Genomic DNA, 17,276 nt, shown 5'->3' on the forward strand with positions numbered 1-17,276 from the left:
ATTGGTTTTGTGTACATAACACCATGGCCATTTAGTGTATTAATATAACACTTGAAACTTGTATTCAAATTACATTATGTCATTTCTAAAAGCAGATGGACCAAGTGCAGTACTTCCATGGGCTGTCGTTGCTGTTGTATCTCTCATTGTGAATGTCATCTGCATTATCCTCTTGATGTTGCTGTGGTATGTTACTACTTCATCATTTCATGCTTTGTAGGCTCTGTTATTGCAATGGAGACTTTTACATCATGTCTCACTTTTTCTTTTCTCCACAGGAACACACGAAAAAAGGTGAAACCAAACCAAGAGGACAGGACTTACATGTCACTGCGGAAAACCAACCTATCACCAGAGTATGATGTCATTGCCCAACCTCTTAACTAACTAGTGTCAGCTTCCAGTAAGTGTTGTAGAAGATGGTACTGCCATACTTTTATTCAACATTTGTTAGATTTTCTCAATATTACCTTTCTTAGAGTTATTTCAAATTTAACTAACTTATATTTTGCTTTATAAAGTTATACCATGGTCTGGATGAATACTCGATTCTGATTGGCTGCAGGGTGTCCATTAAGAAGTGATGTAGGACACCTACTAAAGGAGTTCCGGTGAAACTGTCTGTTTACTGTTCTAAATGAATGCGCTACATTAAATCAAAAAGTTAATGTGGATTTATTATTTCCAACTTGTCCTCTGAACACCACAGGATGGCGCTAAAACACACAGGCTGCAAGAAGTAAGTTATACTGGCCCTCTGGACTGACTTTGTTTCACAGCGAATAATGTTATCTCACATCCCGTTCACTGTTCTATGGAGGAAATATTTATTCATAATTCAAATTGAAAGTCCAAAGAGAAATTGAAAGTCCAAAGAGAAAACGAAGCGAGATCAAATTAAAAATATTATTTTTTTTAAATTTTCCATTGATCAAATTAAAAATATATTTTTTTTAATTTTCCATTTGGCTTTTCCATTTGGATTTAATATTTGGCTTTTGAATTTCAATTTAACATTGGCTTTTAATTTGGATTTAATATTTGGCTTTTGAATTTCAATTTAACATTGGCTTTTAATTTGGATTTAATATTTGGCTTTTTGATTTCAATTTAACATTGGATTTTTATTTGGATTTAATATTTGGCTTTTGAATTTACATTTAACATTGGCTTTTCATTTGGACTTGACACATGTCAATGTAAATGAGGAGGCGTGGCCCAAAGGCTGGTGGGAGGGTCTGAAACGAAAGAGGTGCAGAGGCACCTTATGAACAGCAGGGGGAGCTGACTGCTGGGGAGCACACTGTTGAGGAGCATCTGTCTGCAGCTTGGCCACCAGGCTGGCTTATCCTCTTATTTCACATGATAGAAACTGATGATGTAGGCTAAACACAAACCACATTTCATGCAACACCAGTGAAGTTTTCATGTAGTTACTATAATTGGGGCCGTGTTAGTGAGGACTAGATTAGGACTGTATTTAAAGCTGATTCTGGTTTCCAACTTCGCCCCAGGTGTGTCTGTTTAAAACACGGACGGAGACAACTTCTCTCTTTTGATGTTTTATTTAATTAACCTGTTAACACCCATCGGCCCGCCGGCGGGCCGTTTTTAATATTTATTAATATTTCAACATTAAAAATTATTTCACGAATGTGACACTTTTGTCAATATGGACATGTTACACATCATTAGATCGGTTAGATTCTCAGCTATCCAATTCTGAAGTTAATTTAATGGAAATCATAGCAACAAACATGATTCATTTAGATGTACAGACCTCTTAAACAAAAAAAGAAGGATTAAAAGTGACGACTTCTTACCTTTGAAGCAGTTGTAAAGTCTGAATATGCGCCCATTCCCTAATTGTTTATATTCATTTAGTCCAGGGGTGGCGAACCTGTGGCTCTTGAGCCGTATGCAGCTCTTTGCCAGCTTCTGTGAGGCTCTTACTGTGTGGCTGGGGGATGTGTCATTGGTTGATTGTTGTTTTTAACTTTTCTGAAACATACAGTATTTCAGATAAGTAAAAAAAAAACACATTTGAACGCATCTGCCAATACATTTGCCAATTATTTTAAAATGGAAAATAATGCAGCAGAGTTCTGAGGACAGATTCTGCAACCTGAGGAAAAACAGTGGCCACAGATCACCTTCCTCGTTAACCCTTTCACTGCTGAATCTGATTGTTTGAAAGCCCCTTTAGTGACAGATGAGTGAAAGAGTCGCTTCGAGTGGCCACAACCGAGTTCAAGCAAGACCTGAAAAGGATTGTGGATAACAAAGACTGTCAGGTTTCCCACTGAGTCAATCTAAGTGAGAAAAAACTATGAAAATTGCTATGTATTATGACTGTCATCAGATCTGGAAGACACTGTTGCTGTTGTAGTGTGGACGTGCATGTGTTGTGTGGCCTTTTGCTATGGTGCGGTCCTAACTGGTTGGCCACCCCTGATTTAGTCCATCAGGGTCCAACAATCAAAAGACCAAAAGGGTTTCTCATAAAAATAATCCAGTAGGTACAAAATGCTGTGTAAAAACAAAACAAAAAGTCCGTAGCTAACTGTTTGCTAACCTCCTTCGTGAAATGCAGTCGGCAAAAATAATATTTTCTCTTCATCCTGCACGGTGTTGTTGGGTATGCTTGTTTTCCTTATCTTGCTGCCTACAATGCGAAAGCATCCCCAACTTTTTCTGTTTAGTTTTCACCCCGGGACAGCCCCCGACGTCCAGCAAGCGCTCCCATTATGGAGCGGTCAATATGCTGCGTCATCTCTCTGAGCAGCCATTTTAGGAAAGCTGTCATTGGCTATCGACACGTCAATCATGGCAGTTGTAGCGAATCACATTCCCTTTCCGACGGTATATAGCATGATAGGAATATCCAATGGGAGCCAGTCCAAATGAATGGGTAACAGACCTAAGCCCCGCCTCCCAGAGCCAGCATGCACGTACATCTGATTTATGAGAAAAAAATATGTTCAACAGTGTTTGAATGAATTTAAAACGATTTGGTAAGTAATTTTAAGTTTTTAGTATGTTTTTTCTAACAGCATAGAAGTGAGTAAAAACATTTAGCAACATTTGGTCACTTGGAGAAGTTTTGGAGAGTTTTTGGCACACCAGTGACACATATTATACCAAATACTGAAAACTGCCTAGCACCCATTAGGTTAGGACTAGAGGTCTGAAACTTTATAGAGGTCTGCTTGACAAGGTGTAGAAGGCATGGGTTGTGTTCTGCATAGTGTGGCACAAAGTATGTTTTAGTTTTTTTTTTTTTTCAAAAATTGCGTTTTTTTAGACGGGACCAAAATAACTATTTTGAACCATGTTTGAACTGCTGTAGTGTATGTTGTGTTTTAATCACATGCTAATCAAGCACATATCCATAAAGTAGAAGAATGTAGGTTTCAAATGAAGCCTCATACATGCATTTTGGCCTTGCAGTTCTTCTGTTATAAGCTTTTCCATTTGGGAATGAGAAATAGACGAAAATCAAGCAAAAGAGGTGGATTTTAACAGGTTAAGCAACAGTACGGTGTGTCGGGATTTCAGCAGCCGGTGCTGCCTGTGTTGCTGCCTCGCTGCCCGGCCTGCCTTCCTTCACAGACCAGTCACGGCTGGCAGCCCAAGGTACGCCATACCCGCGCAAAGTCACCGTTTTTTGGGTTAATGGACTACCAAACGCCGCTGCCCTGACAGAGCTCCAGGGCCTGCAGCTCCCCTCTTCCTGATAAATGGCCGGTGTGTGTGAGTGAGAGCGCGGTCAGCGAGCTTGTTACACCAGCAATCTCTTACCGCAGGTTCCAGTTAATCTTATAATGTGTGTAATTATAATATGTTGAGTTGTTTAAACAAACGATCGTGGAAATAAACGCCTCTTGTCCGCGAGTCTCATTGATAGAGCTGCGGCTGGATGGAGCTCTATCAATGAGAGCTAGCTATCCTCCTCTTAGACCTCTGAAACGAAACCCCTAATGTTCACAAAAATGCATTAACTTGAAATCGGACACCATAGTTAGCTCTATAAGACCTTGGGGTAGATGTTCTATAAGTGGCATGACGAAATTCAAACTGTAAATATACGAAAATTATTCCGAAAGTGTAGCAACGATCTTTCCCATAGGATTAAATTGGACACATAGCTAGCCCCCTAATGTTCACAAAAATGCATTAAATTGAAATCCGACACCATAGTTAGCTTTATAAGACCTTGGGGTAGATGTTTTATAAGTGACGTGACGAAATTCCAACTGTAAATATATGAAAGTTATGCCGACAGCTGGCAGCCAGCCAGCTCCGGAGCTCCACGGAGCCCCGGTAGTCCAGTAACCGAGAAATGGTGACTTTCACTGGGTATGGAGTTTGCCGCTTTCTCGTCAGACTGTGTGGAGCTCCTAAAGTCCGACACGTCTTACCAAATTTGCAATTAGCCATCAATTTTCGTAAAACGGCCCATATTTGAGCTATATAGTTGATTTCTCGCATAAAAAGTCTCGGAAGTGAATTTAATAACGAAATAGCCCGACAAACAATGTATAACTTTGCAGCTCATCTAAATATTCATGAGCATACCATATTTGGAAGAAAAGCTCTTGTTCCAAATATAGCCATATTCACAGGGTAGTTAAGGACCCATAAAATAGCATTTGAGCAATATTCAGCCAAACCAATGTTACATACCCTATTAGGAGACCTTAAAGGAGATCTCCGGACAATTTTTACGTTAATCTTGATCGCTATAAGTATGTGAGTACTGTCGATAGCAAAAAAAACGAGCCGAATCGGTGCTAGCTAACTGGAGCTGCTGCAGCTAATGCCAAGAGCTCCCACTTAGCTAAAACGGCAGTTTTGGGGGCATATCATAAAGAGTGCCTTTGTGCCTCTTAACAGACACAAAATGCAATTAAGATGTCTGTGCAACATGAACAGGGCCCTTACATGACAACAAGATGCGTTTTCAACTCAGACATTGTTTAAATTCACCTACCCTGTTAGCTGCGAGCTGCCGTCTGGAATGAGTGAGTGTGTTCAGCCAGGCTTCGGTAATAATCATCAAGCAGCAGTTCCCTGTGTATATATATCCATTTTGTGTGCGATCCATCTGGCATTGGTGAATAGTAGTCTCTGCAGTGGCGACCTGTGTGTTAGTTCCCTTAGCCAGGCTAGCAGGGCCGACCGGCATCCTTCTAATTCCTCCCTGCCTTCCTCACCTGCCGCGGCCGACAACAATCAACGGGCGCCCGCTGGTCTGGTGGATGTCCTCCAGAGGACAGTTCATGCTTTTGCGGCGAAAAAAGTTTATTTCCCCCTCAAAAATAGGTAATTGAGCACTGTAGTGGTTATGATCATATCAGTGACTATGTAACTACATGGAAACGGGACAGATTATGCCTGGTTCTTGTAAAGTAACAGCGTTACAGAAGGCTGGCTGTAGTCTTGCGCTGAAGTCCCGTGGGATTTCAGTTGTAGCAGGAAAAGGTAAACAGCAGTGTGTAGATCGGAGCGTGGTGTGAGAAGAGTGAAGAGCGGAGGTGTTCACAAGGGAAGACGCTTGGAGTAACCTATGGAGCTAGAGCTAGCCTTCAGTAACGCCATTACTGTACAAGAAACAGGCATCATTTGTCCCGTTTCCATGTAGTTACATAGTCACTAATATGATCATAACCACTACAGTGCTCAATTACCTATTTTTGAGGGGGAAATAAACTTTTTTCGCCGCAAAAGCATGAACTGTCCTCTAGAGGAGATCCACCAGACCAGCGGGCGCCCGTGGATTGTTGTCGGCCGCGGCAGGTGAGGAAGGCGGGGAGGAATTAGAAGGATGCTGGTCGGTCCTGCTAGCCTGGCTAAGGCAACTAACACACAGGTCGTCACTGCAGAGACTACTATTCACCAACGCCAGATGGATCGCACACAAAATGGATATATATGCTACAAATACACAGAACTGCTGCTTGATGATTATTACCGAAGCCTGGCTGAACACACTCACTCATCCCAGACGGCAGCTCGCAGCTAACAGGGTAGGTGAATTTAAACAATGTCTGAGTTGAAAACGCATCTTGTTGTCATGTAAGGGCCCTGTTCATGTTGCACAGACATTTTAATTGCATTTTGTGTCTGTTAAGAGGCACAAAGGCACTCTTTATGATATGCCCCCAAAACTGCCGTTTTAGCTAAGTGGGAGCTCTTGGCATTAGCTGCAGCAGCTCCAGTTAGCTAGCACCGATTCGGCTCGTTTTTTTTGCTATCGACAGTACTCACATACTTATAGCGATCAAGATTAAAGTAAAAATTGCCCGGAGTTCTCCTTTAAGAAACAGTGTGAAATACCCCATAAAATCATTCTATCACCCCTTTAATGGACGACGGCGAGGCGTGAACCGTCCAACGCGCAGAAGTCGAAGTCATTAACCCTTACTTATTTAGCTTACATTTCATGAACCTTTTATAAGTCCACTAAGCACGTCTTAGTTGTTTAAATTGCACACCACACCTTCACTTCTGAGAGACGTCTAGTATAATCAGTCATCTGTTATAGCTGGCATCTAAGATTTATCAACCAGTCTAAAGATCTAAAAACGTTATTGTTTGAGTGAAATGTATTTCTATTATATATGTGATAATAACAATGTTTATCAGATGTTATTGTGATTGCAACTCTATCTTTAACAATGTCTCTGGCATATATTCTGTAAGACCTAAAAAGATTTTTTGCAGCATGGTGTATATAATTGTTTTGGACAATAAAGGCCATTTTCAGTTGTAAAGTTGTAGAGATTTAGTTTGTCACGTATCACAAACAATGAAAAGTCATTATGGCTACAAATATTTGTCTGAGACTATGTGGCACATTTTATTACCACTCCATTATGAAATAAAATGACAATCAAAAAAGTTAATGTTAAGGTATTCCCATAATGAATAAATAATAATTTTCGACTTCAGACCATATTGTATTCTCTGTTGATGAAGGATTCATAAATGTTGTCAGTGGTAAAGCATCATGCTACACCTGCAACTTAGACTTGTTATTCAAAACATAATTTGTTACAGTACCACCCCATATATATATATATATATATATATATATATATATATATATATATATATACACACACAGTGAGGAAAATAAGTATTTGAACACCCTGCTATTTTGCAAGTTCTCCCACTTAGAAATCATGGAGGGGTCTGAAATTGTCATCGTAGGTGCATGTCCACTGTGAGAGACATAATCTAAAAAAAAAAATCCAGAAATCACAATGTATGATTTTTTTTAACTATTTATTTGTATTATACAGCTGCAAATAAGTATTTGAACACCTGAGAAAATCAATGTTAATATTTGGTACAGTAGCCTTTGTTTGCAATTACAGAGGTCAAACGTTTCCTGTAGTTTTTCACCAGGTTTGCACACACTGCAGGAGGGATTTTGGCCCACTCCTCCACACAGATCTTCTCTAGATCAGTCAGGTTTCTGGGCTGTCGCTGAGAAACACGGAGTTTGAGCTCCCTCCAAAGATTCTCTATTGGGTTTAGGTCTGGAGACTGGCTAGGCCACGCCAGAACCTTGATATGCTTCTTACAGAGCCACTCCTTGGTTATCCTGGCTGTGTGCTTCGGGTCATTGTCATGTTGGAAGACCCAGCCTCGACCCATCTTCAATGCTCTAACTGAGGGAAGGAGGTTGTTCCCCAAAATCTCGCAATACATGGCCCCGGTCATCCTCTCCTTAATACAGTGCAGTCGCCCTGTCCCATGTGCAGAAAAACACCCCCAAAGCATGATGCTACCACCCACATGCTTCACAGTAGGGATGGTGTTCTTGGGATGGTACTCATCATTCTTCTTCCTCCAAACACGGTTAGTGGAATTATGACCAAAAAGTTCTATTTTGGTCTCATCTGACCACATGACTTTCTCCCATGACTCCTCTGGATCATCCAAATGGTCATTGGCAAACTTAAGACGGGCCTTGACATGTGCTGGTTTAAGCAGGAGAACCTTCCGTGCCATGCATGATTTCAAACCATGACGTCTTAGTGTATTACCAACAGTAACCTTGGAAACGGTGGTCCCAGCTCTTTTCAGGTCATTGACCAGCTCCTCCCGTGTAGTTCTGGGCTGATTTCTCACCTTTCTTAGGATCATTGAGACCCCACGAGGTGAGATCTTGCATGGAGCCCCAGTCCGAGGGAGACTGACAGTCATGTTTAGCTTCTTCCATTTTCTAATGATTGCTCCAACAGTGGACCTTTTTTCACCAAGCTGCTTGGCAATTTCCCCGTAGCCCTTTCCAGCCTTGTGGAGGTGTACAATTTTGTCTCTAGTGTCTTTGGACAGCTCTTTGGTCTTGGCCATGTTAGTAGTTGGATTCTTACTGATTGTATGGGGTGGACAGGTGTCTTTATGCAGCTAACGACCTCAAACAGGTGCATCTAATTTAGGATAATAAATGGAGTGGAGGTGGACATTTTGAAGGCAGACTAACAGGTCTTTGAGGGTCAGAATTCTAGCTGATAGACAGGTGTTCAAATACTTATTTGCAGCTGTATCATACAAATAAATAGTTAAAAAAATCATATATTGTGATTTCTGGATTTTTTTTTTTATGTCTCTCACAGTGGACATGCACCTACGATGACAATTTCAGACCCCTCCATGATTTCTAAGTGGGAGAACTTGCAAAATAGCAGGGTGTTCAAATACTTATTTTCCTCACTGTATATATATATAGTAGTTTTTGTGATTAGGCAGTGTCTGTTACAGTGTCTCTGTCTGTTACAACACAGCATTTCCAACTACTCTCTGCAATGTTTAGTTTATGCAGTTGGTGTGTAATATGCACACATATGTTAGTTGATTGCGACTGAATTGTTGACAGTTATTTACTAGCAGCTCAAAGTGTGAAGTGTGTGGACTGTAGTGACGCCATACTTTGCTAAGAACAGTACAGATATCTCTCACACACACACACACACACACACACACACACACACACACACCTTTTTCAAGAGGTTTCACTTTATGCCACATTCAAGGATGTTACTATAATAACTACAACAGAAAAGGAAACATACAACAATAGTTTTCTTTCATTCCCAATAAAATATGATACATGATGCAATGTGATATTATGTACATGTCACATGATTCATGTCAGTGTCTCAGGTGAGAAGAAATAATGTCATACACTAAGCAGAGACACTTCCATGACAGGCAGGGGCCCTCCTGGAATATTACAGAGATTATATTTATTGTATCAGCGATTGTGTTAAACGGTTATAACTATGTTAATCTATGAAGCATCTTTCCAGAACAGATTTGAACAAACTGCTTCACAGTAAAAGTAGCCTGCTGGGTAATGAGGTAACCAAATGTTACTATGAAACTATGGAAAAACTGAATGTGCAACATCCTGTATTAAGTTATGTGATATCAACTGAACTTTGCAACACTGCATTTCTACTGCACTTTTAGTGTAAAGTTTGTCTTGTGGAGTTAATGACATCATTTGTTCTCATGCATGTGTAATCTTATTATAATGACAAAATAAAGATAATCATTAACAAAATAGTTAGCCTATCAATTGTTTGCCATCATACATATCCTTCCTGAGGTGCTTCTAAATTACATTATTCAGTTTTCCCACCATGGATTTTGCTGCAAACAGATGGGATAGCCTAAATAGTGCAAACATACACAACATATATGCATTTTCTGTATTTGGTTATGTTTTCTTTCTAAAAATGCTGCACGTGTTGACAAAAATGGTGACGGTGTTTTCTTAATTCTAAGCTGCAGTGCGTTAAACTCTCAGGGCCACCGTACCAGTCACGTCAGGTCTACTGATGGCCAATGGTAAGCGCAGGTGTGGATGCGACCCTGGAGGCCATTGCAGCTTTTTTATCAAAACTTTGAAACTGTTGAAGAAACATCCCTTAAATGTAACAGTCAGAAATCTTCCACTCCGTGTTTTTGTAAAGTTACTCTTGGTTAGCTAGCAGCAACATAGCCTTCGATGCAAACCTCGACCCAATGGACACTTGGATAGCTTTGACTCAATGCAATGGAGCCTCTGTGTTGAAAGACTACAAGTCCAGCACGACTTAATTTTACATGGTTGATGGACATTTTGCCAACATGAAAAACAAGTCGCAGTTCTTGTAGGCTAAGTAACGTTAAAACACACTGAAACACACCCTCTCCTCTCTTTTCTCTTCTCTAGCTTTCCTGAGGTGAGGATATCCAGCCTTTGCTGTCTGTAACATAAAATAAACATTTTGCATACAAATAAAGTGATTTAACGTTACCTTAAACATGTTACTGTTGTAGTGTGTAAAACGTCATAAGCTAATTTGTAAACTATTTTATTTATTTAAATATATAGTAATCTATAGACCTATAACAAGTGAAAAGTACAATATTTACCTCTAAAATGCAATAAAGAAGGCATATAAAAAAAACACAAGGACAGGTACCTTAAATTGTGTTTATATACAGTAACGTAAGGCTACTTGAGTTATGTAAGCTACTTACTTCTTACCACTTGTCAATGATAAAGTCACATCTTCAGCAATTGTGTGATTTCAGATAGTTTTTAGCCAGGTAGTTTTTTAGCTACTGATTTTACTCCCATTCTTTGCATTTTCGTGCTTTTCACTGCTCAAATGACTTAGGCTACATTTTGGCTATTGTGCAAGTCCTGTATTTAATATATGATGATTTGAAATGTCATGTTGACAAGTATGATAGCCGATATGGTTTGACAGTCACATTTTGCCCTATTAAGGACATGTCTGACTTCTCCATATTATTTTCTACATAAATCCTACACGCTGTAAATACTGTATACTATACATAGCCTATACTGTACATATCTACCCACTCCATGTTTATCTATTTAATATTTTTTCTTTGCACTATTTATATATTGTTTACACTTACAGAAACACTTGTACATATAGGCTAGACATAGGCTACATTTGTAGATTTTATTTTGTTGTTGGTCATTGGTGCTTTTGACATATTTGTATATGTATATATATATATATATATATATATATATATATATATATATTTTTTTTTTTTTTTTTTTTTGACATACTTGTGTACATTATAGTCCTACCCTAATAAATATGGAATGAGTAATGAAAAAGCACTGCCTACAGTCTTTGTCTGTGTGCTGAATAGAGCTGTCAATCTTCCTCTATTATACCATTCGAATTTCATTTGTTATTTTTTATAGTATTTTAATAATTTGATTTTTTGATAATTTGAATATTCAATGCTCAAATTCAGCCTGTTATTAATATGTACTACACTACTCAGGCTTATTCATTGCCAATGCCACTTTAAGCATGTGGTTGTTGTTACACGTGTCCACTAGAGGGACTTCTAGCATTAGCCTGGCGCATTGTATTTCTGGCACACAACTTTGTTTACATTCATTTTCCACAATGGGCACACAGCGACAAACACAAATCAACAGAGAACTCTGTAATGAAACATTATCTAACAAGTGTATTGAAGTGGCTCTGTTGTAAAGGCGAACAGTGCTCAGTTAGCACAATGAGATCATGTTAGAAAGCACAGCCAAAACAATTTGTCATAAACTAGCTAGCTAAGTAATAATAGTGTTAGCCACGATGCTAATAGCATTGATAACTAAGCCAAACGGTGAGAAAAAACGAACAAGCTAACTAATGATAACATTTTGGCTCAGTGGATGATGATGTTAAAGTCATGTTAAAACTATTTCCCACCCTTCTTCTGATTCCCAGCTGCAGCCTGTCATTCCTACTGTACTAACGTAACTCGGTACGTAACGTTAACGTTAGCGCCGTGATCTAAAGAACTCACAATGCATTGTTTCTCACTTTCGCTTACTTATTGTTCATCAGGCGTGACATGACAAAAGAATTTCGTTTTCACATGCGGGTAGGCCAAAGTGAAAAGAGGGAAATTAGCTAACGTTAGCCAACATATTTAAAAAAAAAAAACATTTGAATAGTAATTTCAGCATTCGAATAGTATTGATTTTTTTACTATTCAAATTATATTCGGCTTTTGGAATTCGTTCCAACAGCCCTAGTGCTGAATGGCATACTTTTCTCTGCCTGACAGCATTATATGTGTAATAGGTTTTTGGATACAGTACATTTTATGAACCTAAAAATATAAGGGTACCTCTGTGCCGCCGATACCTCTGACTTTGCCATGCAACCGGCACAGAGCTTCAGAGAGCCGGGGATGAGAGCAGGCGGGCTGGTGTCAGATCTGTGCAGAGTCCTGGAACAAAAACACAGACACACTACTGACAGTAGTGTGTCTGTGACAGTAGTAGACACACTACTGACAGTAGTGTGTCTAGTGTCTAGTCTCGCATTGCCAAACCTTTCTTCACAGCGCTCCGGAAGAAGGTCTGGCTAGTCCACACATTGAAAAAGTGCTCTGGTTTATTGGCATTTCTTTAAACCAATCGTCTTGGCGGGGGGCTAACCCCCAATTTCCACCGGTTGCGGAGCGGCTGCGGAACGGAGCCCTCCGGAGAAGATTCGCAGAGCTTCTATTTTTGCCGGACAGCGGACAGCTCCGCAGCAATTCAGCACAATTCAGATAGTGCGGGACAGGAAGTCGAGCACAGAAACAAAACATCCGGTTAATTTTCAAAATAAAATACATCGTCCTCACGGCGGATCATATTTCCCTGCACTACACCTTGAAAACACAGCACAGAGTTGTTTCCCCTCTACTCCTCTGGATGGAAACAAAATGTTTTTGGTTTTGTGGTTCTATTCTACGTGAATTTGCGAGATCTTGTGGGTCGCAGCCATCAAGGTCAAGGTAAACTTTATTATCCCACAAGAGGAAATTCATGTGGTCATTCATTACGCGTCCTTGTCACAACATATTCTCTAAACATTTAGACACCACAGACAAGCCAATAAGCATGTATAGAGAAGAGAATAACAATACTACAGAAATGACAATGACAGAAGTCAACAATAACAATACAAAAAAATAAACAATACTACAAAAAGACAAAGACAATCCGACATCTGACGTTTACGATACGATAAGAAAAAGACTAATATTATCGGGTAGCTAAAAATTTTAAAAATAATAACTAGGAGTGGTTATCAAAAAAATCTACCATCCAGTTAAAGTGCCAGTGCGGGATTAAAGTGCTTGCGATGTGCTTGGTCATTATACAGTCTGATCGCTGTAGGCACAAATGATTTATTGTACCTTTCTGTTCTAATTCTCTGTTGTAAAATTCTACCAGTTGACCTATTGCTTCTCATAAATTTATGGTGAAGAGGGTGAGTAGGGTCATTGAGGATTTGGTCAGTCTTTTTTAAGATAAGCTCGTTGTACAGCTGAGCTGCCGACACCACAGCTGAGCTGCCGACACGTGCCGCAACAAATCCGGACCTAGTGGGTATTGAAGGATGGCGGAGCACGCAGCGGAGTCAGTCCACAGACGTTCTGCATTCAGTGGAAATCCGGCGTAAGGGCCGGACACAATGACGGTGCCTCGGCGAAATAGCCTCGGAAAGGAACTTGTTTTGGTGGAACATGTGTACGTTCAAAAGTTGTTTTAGTTGTGCAACAGAAAACTCAGATTGGTCAGATAGTCTAACTGTCTGGATTTACCCTGCAGAGATCTGAGGAGCAGTTAACCATAGTCCTCATAAATCCACCAGAGTTTAGAATGCCAGCACAAAGGAAGCAGAAGGTAAGGGACATCCGGCCGAAAATGAGGGACATCCGGCGGATTATCCCAGAAACGAAACGTCGTCGATATAGACTACTGACAATATGACAATACAGGGTTTCCATGGGGTCTTAAAAAGTCTAACATTTTAAATTCAAAATTTTAGGCCTTAAAAAGTCTTAAATTTGCTGAAGTATTGTGTTCTAAGTCTTAAATGATTTGAAACAGGTCTTAATTTTCCTACGTCCATGCAACGTTACCTCTAATGCTCTGTTTTATTTTTATTCTAGTCCAAATATAGTTTTGCTGTACTACAAATGAGACCAACGTGTAACTTATATTGCAGCCAATCAGCTTTTGTGTTATTGGCGCGAGTCTCTTTCGGATTGTACCACAGACATAAAACAGATTTTATTCTTCGGCTATGGGGAAGTGATAGTTTAGCGACACTTGGCTTGAAAAAAATGAATTTAGGGATTAGTTGATGTTGTGATAAAGGTCTGTAACAACATCCAAAACACAAGATTCACTCTGCGTTTTCTTTCACGGAGAAATACCTCTTCTTCTACTAAAGAAAAAAATACTAATGTAACAAACTAATGTTTGACATGTGTTCACCAGTGGCAACCAGTAGGAAGTGCAGCAGTTCTTGATTTAACAGTTACTTTTTGCTTCATTGAAATGTTTAAGTATTAAAAGTAAAAGTACTCAATTAAAAAAAAAAAATTTTAGAAAGTGGAAACGATCAAAACTGTTATATCAATCAACTAAGTGTTTAATCATCTAATCATTTCTGTTGGATAGTATTATTTATAATAAAACATTGTATTTTAAAAACTCCATGTGTTTTGTGTGCAAAAATCTTAATTTGTAAAGTAACTACTAAAGCTTTCAGATTAATGTAGTGGAGTAAAAAGTACAATATTTCTCTGTGAGATGTAGTGGAGTAGAAGTAGAAAATTGAAAATAAAATACTCAAGTAAAGTACAAGTACCTCAAATTTGTACTTAAGTACAGTACTTGAGTGAATGTACTTAGTTACATTCCACCACTGCCCCCACTGAATTGTTTTACAAATAATATGACTATTTTAGCCCAAATTTAAGTTGATAATGACCTCCAGGCTGCTCTCCTGATTCCACTCATGGACTGCTCTCCCTTTAGATCTGACCCAGAAACCCACAGTGATGATTCTTCCTCTGACAGAGGGACAGCAGAGCACACTGAGCTGCACTGCTCCTGGTCTCTGCTCTGGATCTGATCCTGAAATCAGCTGGACGTGGAGAGGAGCAAGAGAGAAGGACTCTCACATCACAGGAAACATCACTGCTTTCAGGACTGAGAATCTGACTGCTGTCACTCAGAGACACAGCTCAACCCTGACCTTTAACTCTTCAGCTGAACACCACGGCACCAATGTCAGCTGTAAGGTCAGCTTCACCAACAACATCACTACAGAGGAGACTGTGACTCTGAATGTGACCGAATGTTTTATGAATGACCCCGGATATCTCTCTCTCTCTTTATTTTTCATTCTTTTTTTTTTTTTTTACAAAAATAAGTATAATAGAATAAAAAGCACCAGAATGGCACATGCTAATTAAGAAGAAAAGTATTTTCCAACGCACTCGCAGTTCTTACATTTGTTTTTTGTAGAACTCATGGTAGAACTGTAACTTTGTCCAGTTTATTTTTCCAGGCGAATAGAACGGGCAGCTACCTGCGGGGTCTGACCATGCTGTATTTGTTGCTATCACCTAACAACCGTCTCTACGTGAGGAAAGCTGTGAAAGGTATGATTTTAGAAGGAATCATAGTCAAATCAGTCTCTGTGTATTTCTGTCGTAGTTTCGGTTTCCCACCTCCGATGTAGAGCAGCGTACAGCCACTTCCCTAAACTTTGTGTCATTCAGAGACCAGAGTCTCAAACGGGGCTCTGTGTCTGTCAGAAGGTCTGAGATCTGCCTTATCAGCAGAGCAATCACGTAATGCACTGCAGACTATGGTGCAGGTAGATTATTTTCAGAAATATAGTGACTTTATTCTTGTAATAGCCTATTATAACTTTATTTTCTCAAAATATCACGACTCCTCCAAATCTCAGAGAACACAGATGGGATGAGTTATATTTTGAATGTGCACAAAGTTTTGGACATGAGCAGAAATCTTGCTCAAACATCTGAAATATTACAGTCCAGGGGTTTATTAATAAATTAAAATGAATAATGTATCATTGAGGTGAATCATTGTCATATGCACATTTAAGGAGGTTACTTCCCCAACAAAAGATGCAAAAGAGGAGGGAAGAGTAAATGATGCCTAGGCTACATGTGTGCTGACTTAGATATAATTAGAAAAGTCGATCCAAAGGAGAATAAATAGTTGAAAGCAATAGAGAATACCTGAGAGCCTTACTGCAATATATTCCATTATGTTTTTATATTTGGATTGTAATCTATGTTTCCCTTTACATAAAGATATTTCCAGCATATTGATTCAGAACAAGGTAGAAATGGGTGCATAGAAATTCACCTGAATGCAGGAAATGAAGTGTTTAATGCTCAAAATGTTCAAAAAAGTAATGATTAGGCCAAATGTTGCCTACAAACTGGAAGCTAAAATGAACATACACCGGTTATTAACAAGCTGGGCAAGCCAATCGCTGTTTTGCATTGCATTCAGTTTATTAAAATGGGTCCGGGCTAAGCCCCGAACCTCCTCAAGTCCTAGAAACGCCCCTGGCACTGGTAGACAATGCGTGAATGCTAAAACATTTACACTGTCTTTATATGTGTGTATATTATGCATATCACATATTCCATACAATGTATGACACTGCTGTACACTGTATATTTTATGTACATTGTATTTATTATTCATGTCAGGATTTGGGACAGAACTCAAACGCGGAAACTGGAGTAGTGGAAACTAAAAATATATTTATTGTTAACAAAACTGGTGGTAGGAGATGAACTGGTCCGAAGAGGTTGAAAACTGGTAGCTGAGTGCGGCGAGGTGGTTGAGGTCTGTAGAAGCTGGTGACTGGAGCAGAACTGACTGGGTCCGAGATCTGGTGGAAACTGAAGATGAGTATTTTCTTCTAGGACACGGAAAACAGACAGGTTAGATTGAAGCAAAAACTCAAGACTAAAAAACAACCACGAGAGAAGCAAGAAACTCATACTCAGGGTAAGTAACAATCCAGCATCAAACAGAAAGTCTCACTGGACTTTAAAGGAGGTTGATGAGCTGATGAGTAGCAGGTGAGTTAATGGTGAATTGGAACCAGGTGCTGGGAGAAGGCAGTAGGAGGAGGCGTGTCCCCACACTGTGGAAAGTGACGTTAAGGCAGAAGAGAAAACAAAAACACACCAAACACACACTACAAGCAACCAAACGAAAAAATAAAACAAAACACAGTCACACCAGACCAGAGAGTCACCGGGACGTGACAATTCAGACTCATACCTATATAACTGCATTTATTTGTAGCACTTCTAAAATGACACGATAATACCTCAAGAATTGTTTGCGTGTTGTATTTGCACTA

The 17,276-nt window shown here is 39.5% G+C and overlaps 1 protein-coding gene across 2 annotated transcripts in view; it reads left to right on the top strand.

The window, feature by feature from the left end:
- The window catches only part of LOC116060357 (sialic acid-binding Ig-like lectin 5), a 36,424-nt gene that overhangs the window by 13,250 nt on the left and 5,898 nt on the right, over nt 1-17,276 (top strand). Inside the window, exons 8-9 of one of the 2 annotated variants that reach the window (XM_036006479.1) lie at nt 96-186; nt 279-522. The exons of the other annotated variant lie outside the window; for it this stretch is intronic. Coding sequence (XP_035862372.1) covers nt 96-186; nt 279-387 — 200 coding nt within the window. The 3' untranslated portion in view covers nt 388-522. Of the gene's footprint in view, nt 1-95; nt 187-278; nt 523-17,276 lie in introns of those variants that run through there. 2 annotated transcript variants of the gene reach the window in all.

This window comes from Sander lucioperca, chromosome 10 (assembly GCF_008315115.2).
Source record: "Sander lucioperca isolate FBNREF2018 chromosome 10, SLUC_FBN_1.2, whole genome shotgun sequence".
Classification (NCBI taxonomy): Eukaryota; Metazoa; Chordata; class Actinopteri; order Perciformes; family Percidae; genus Sander; species Sander lucioperca.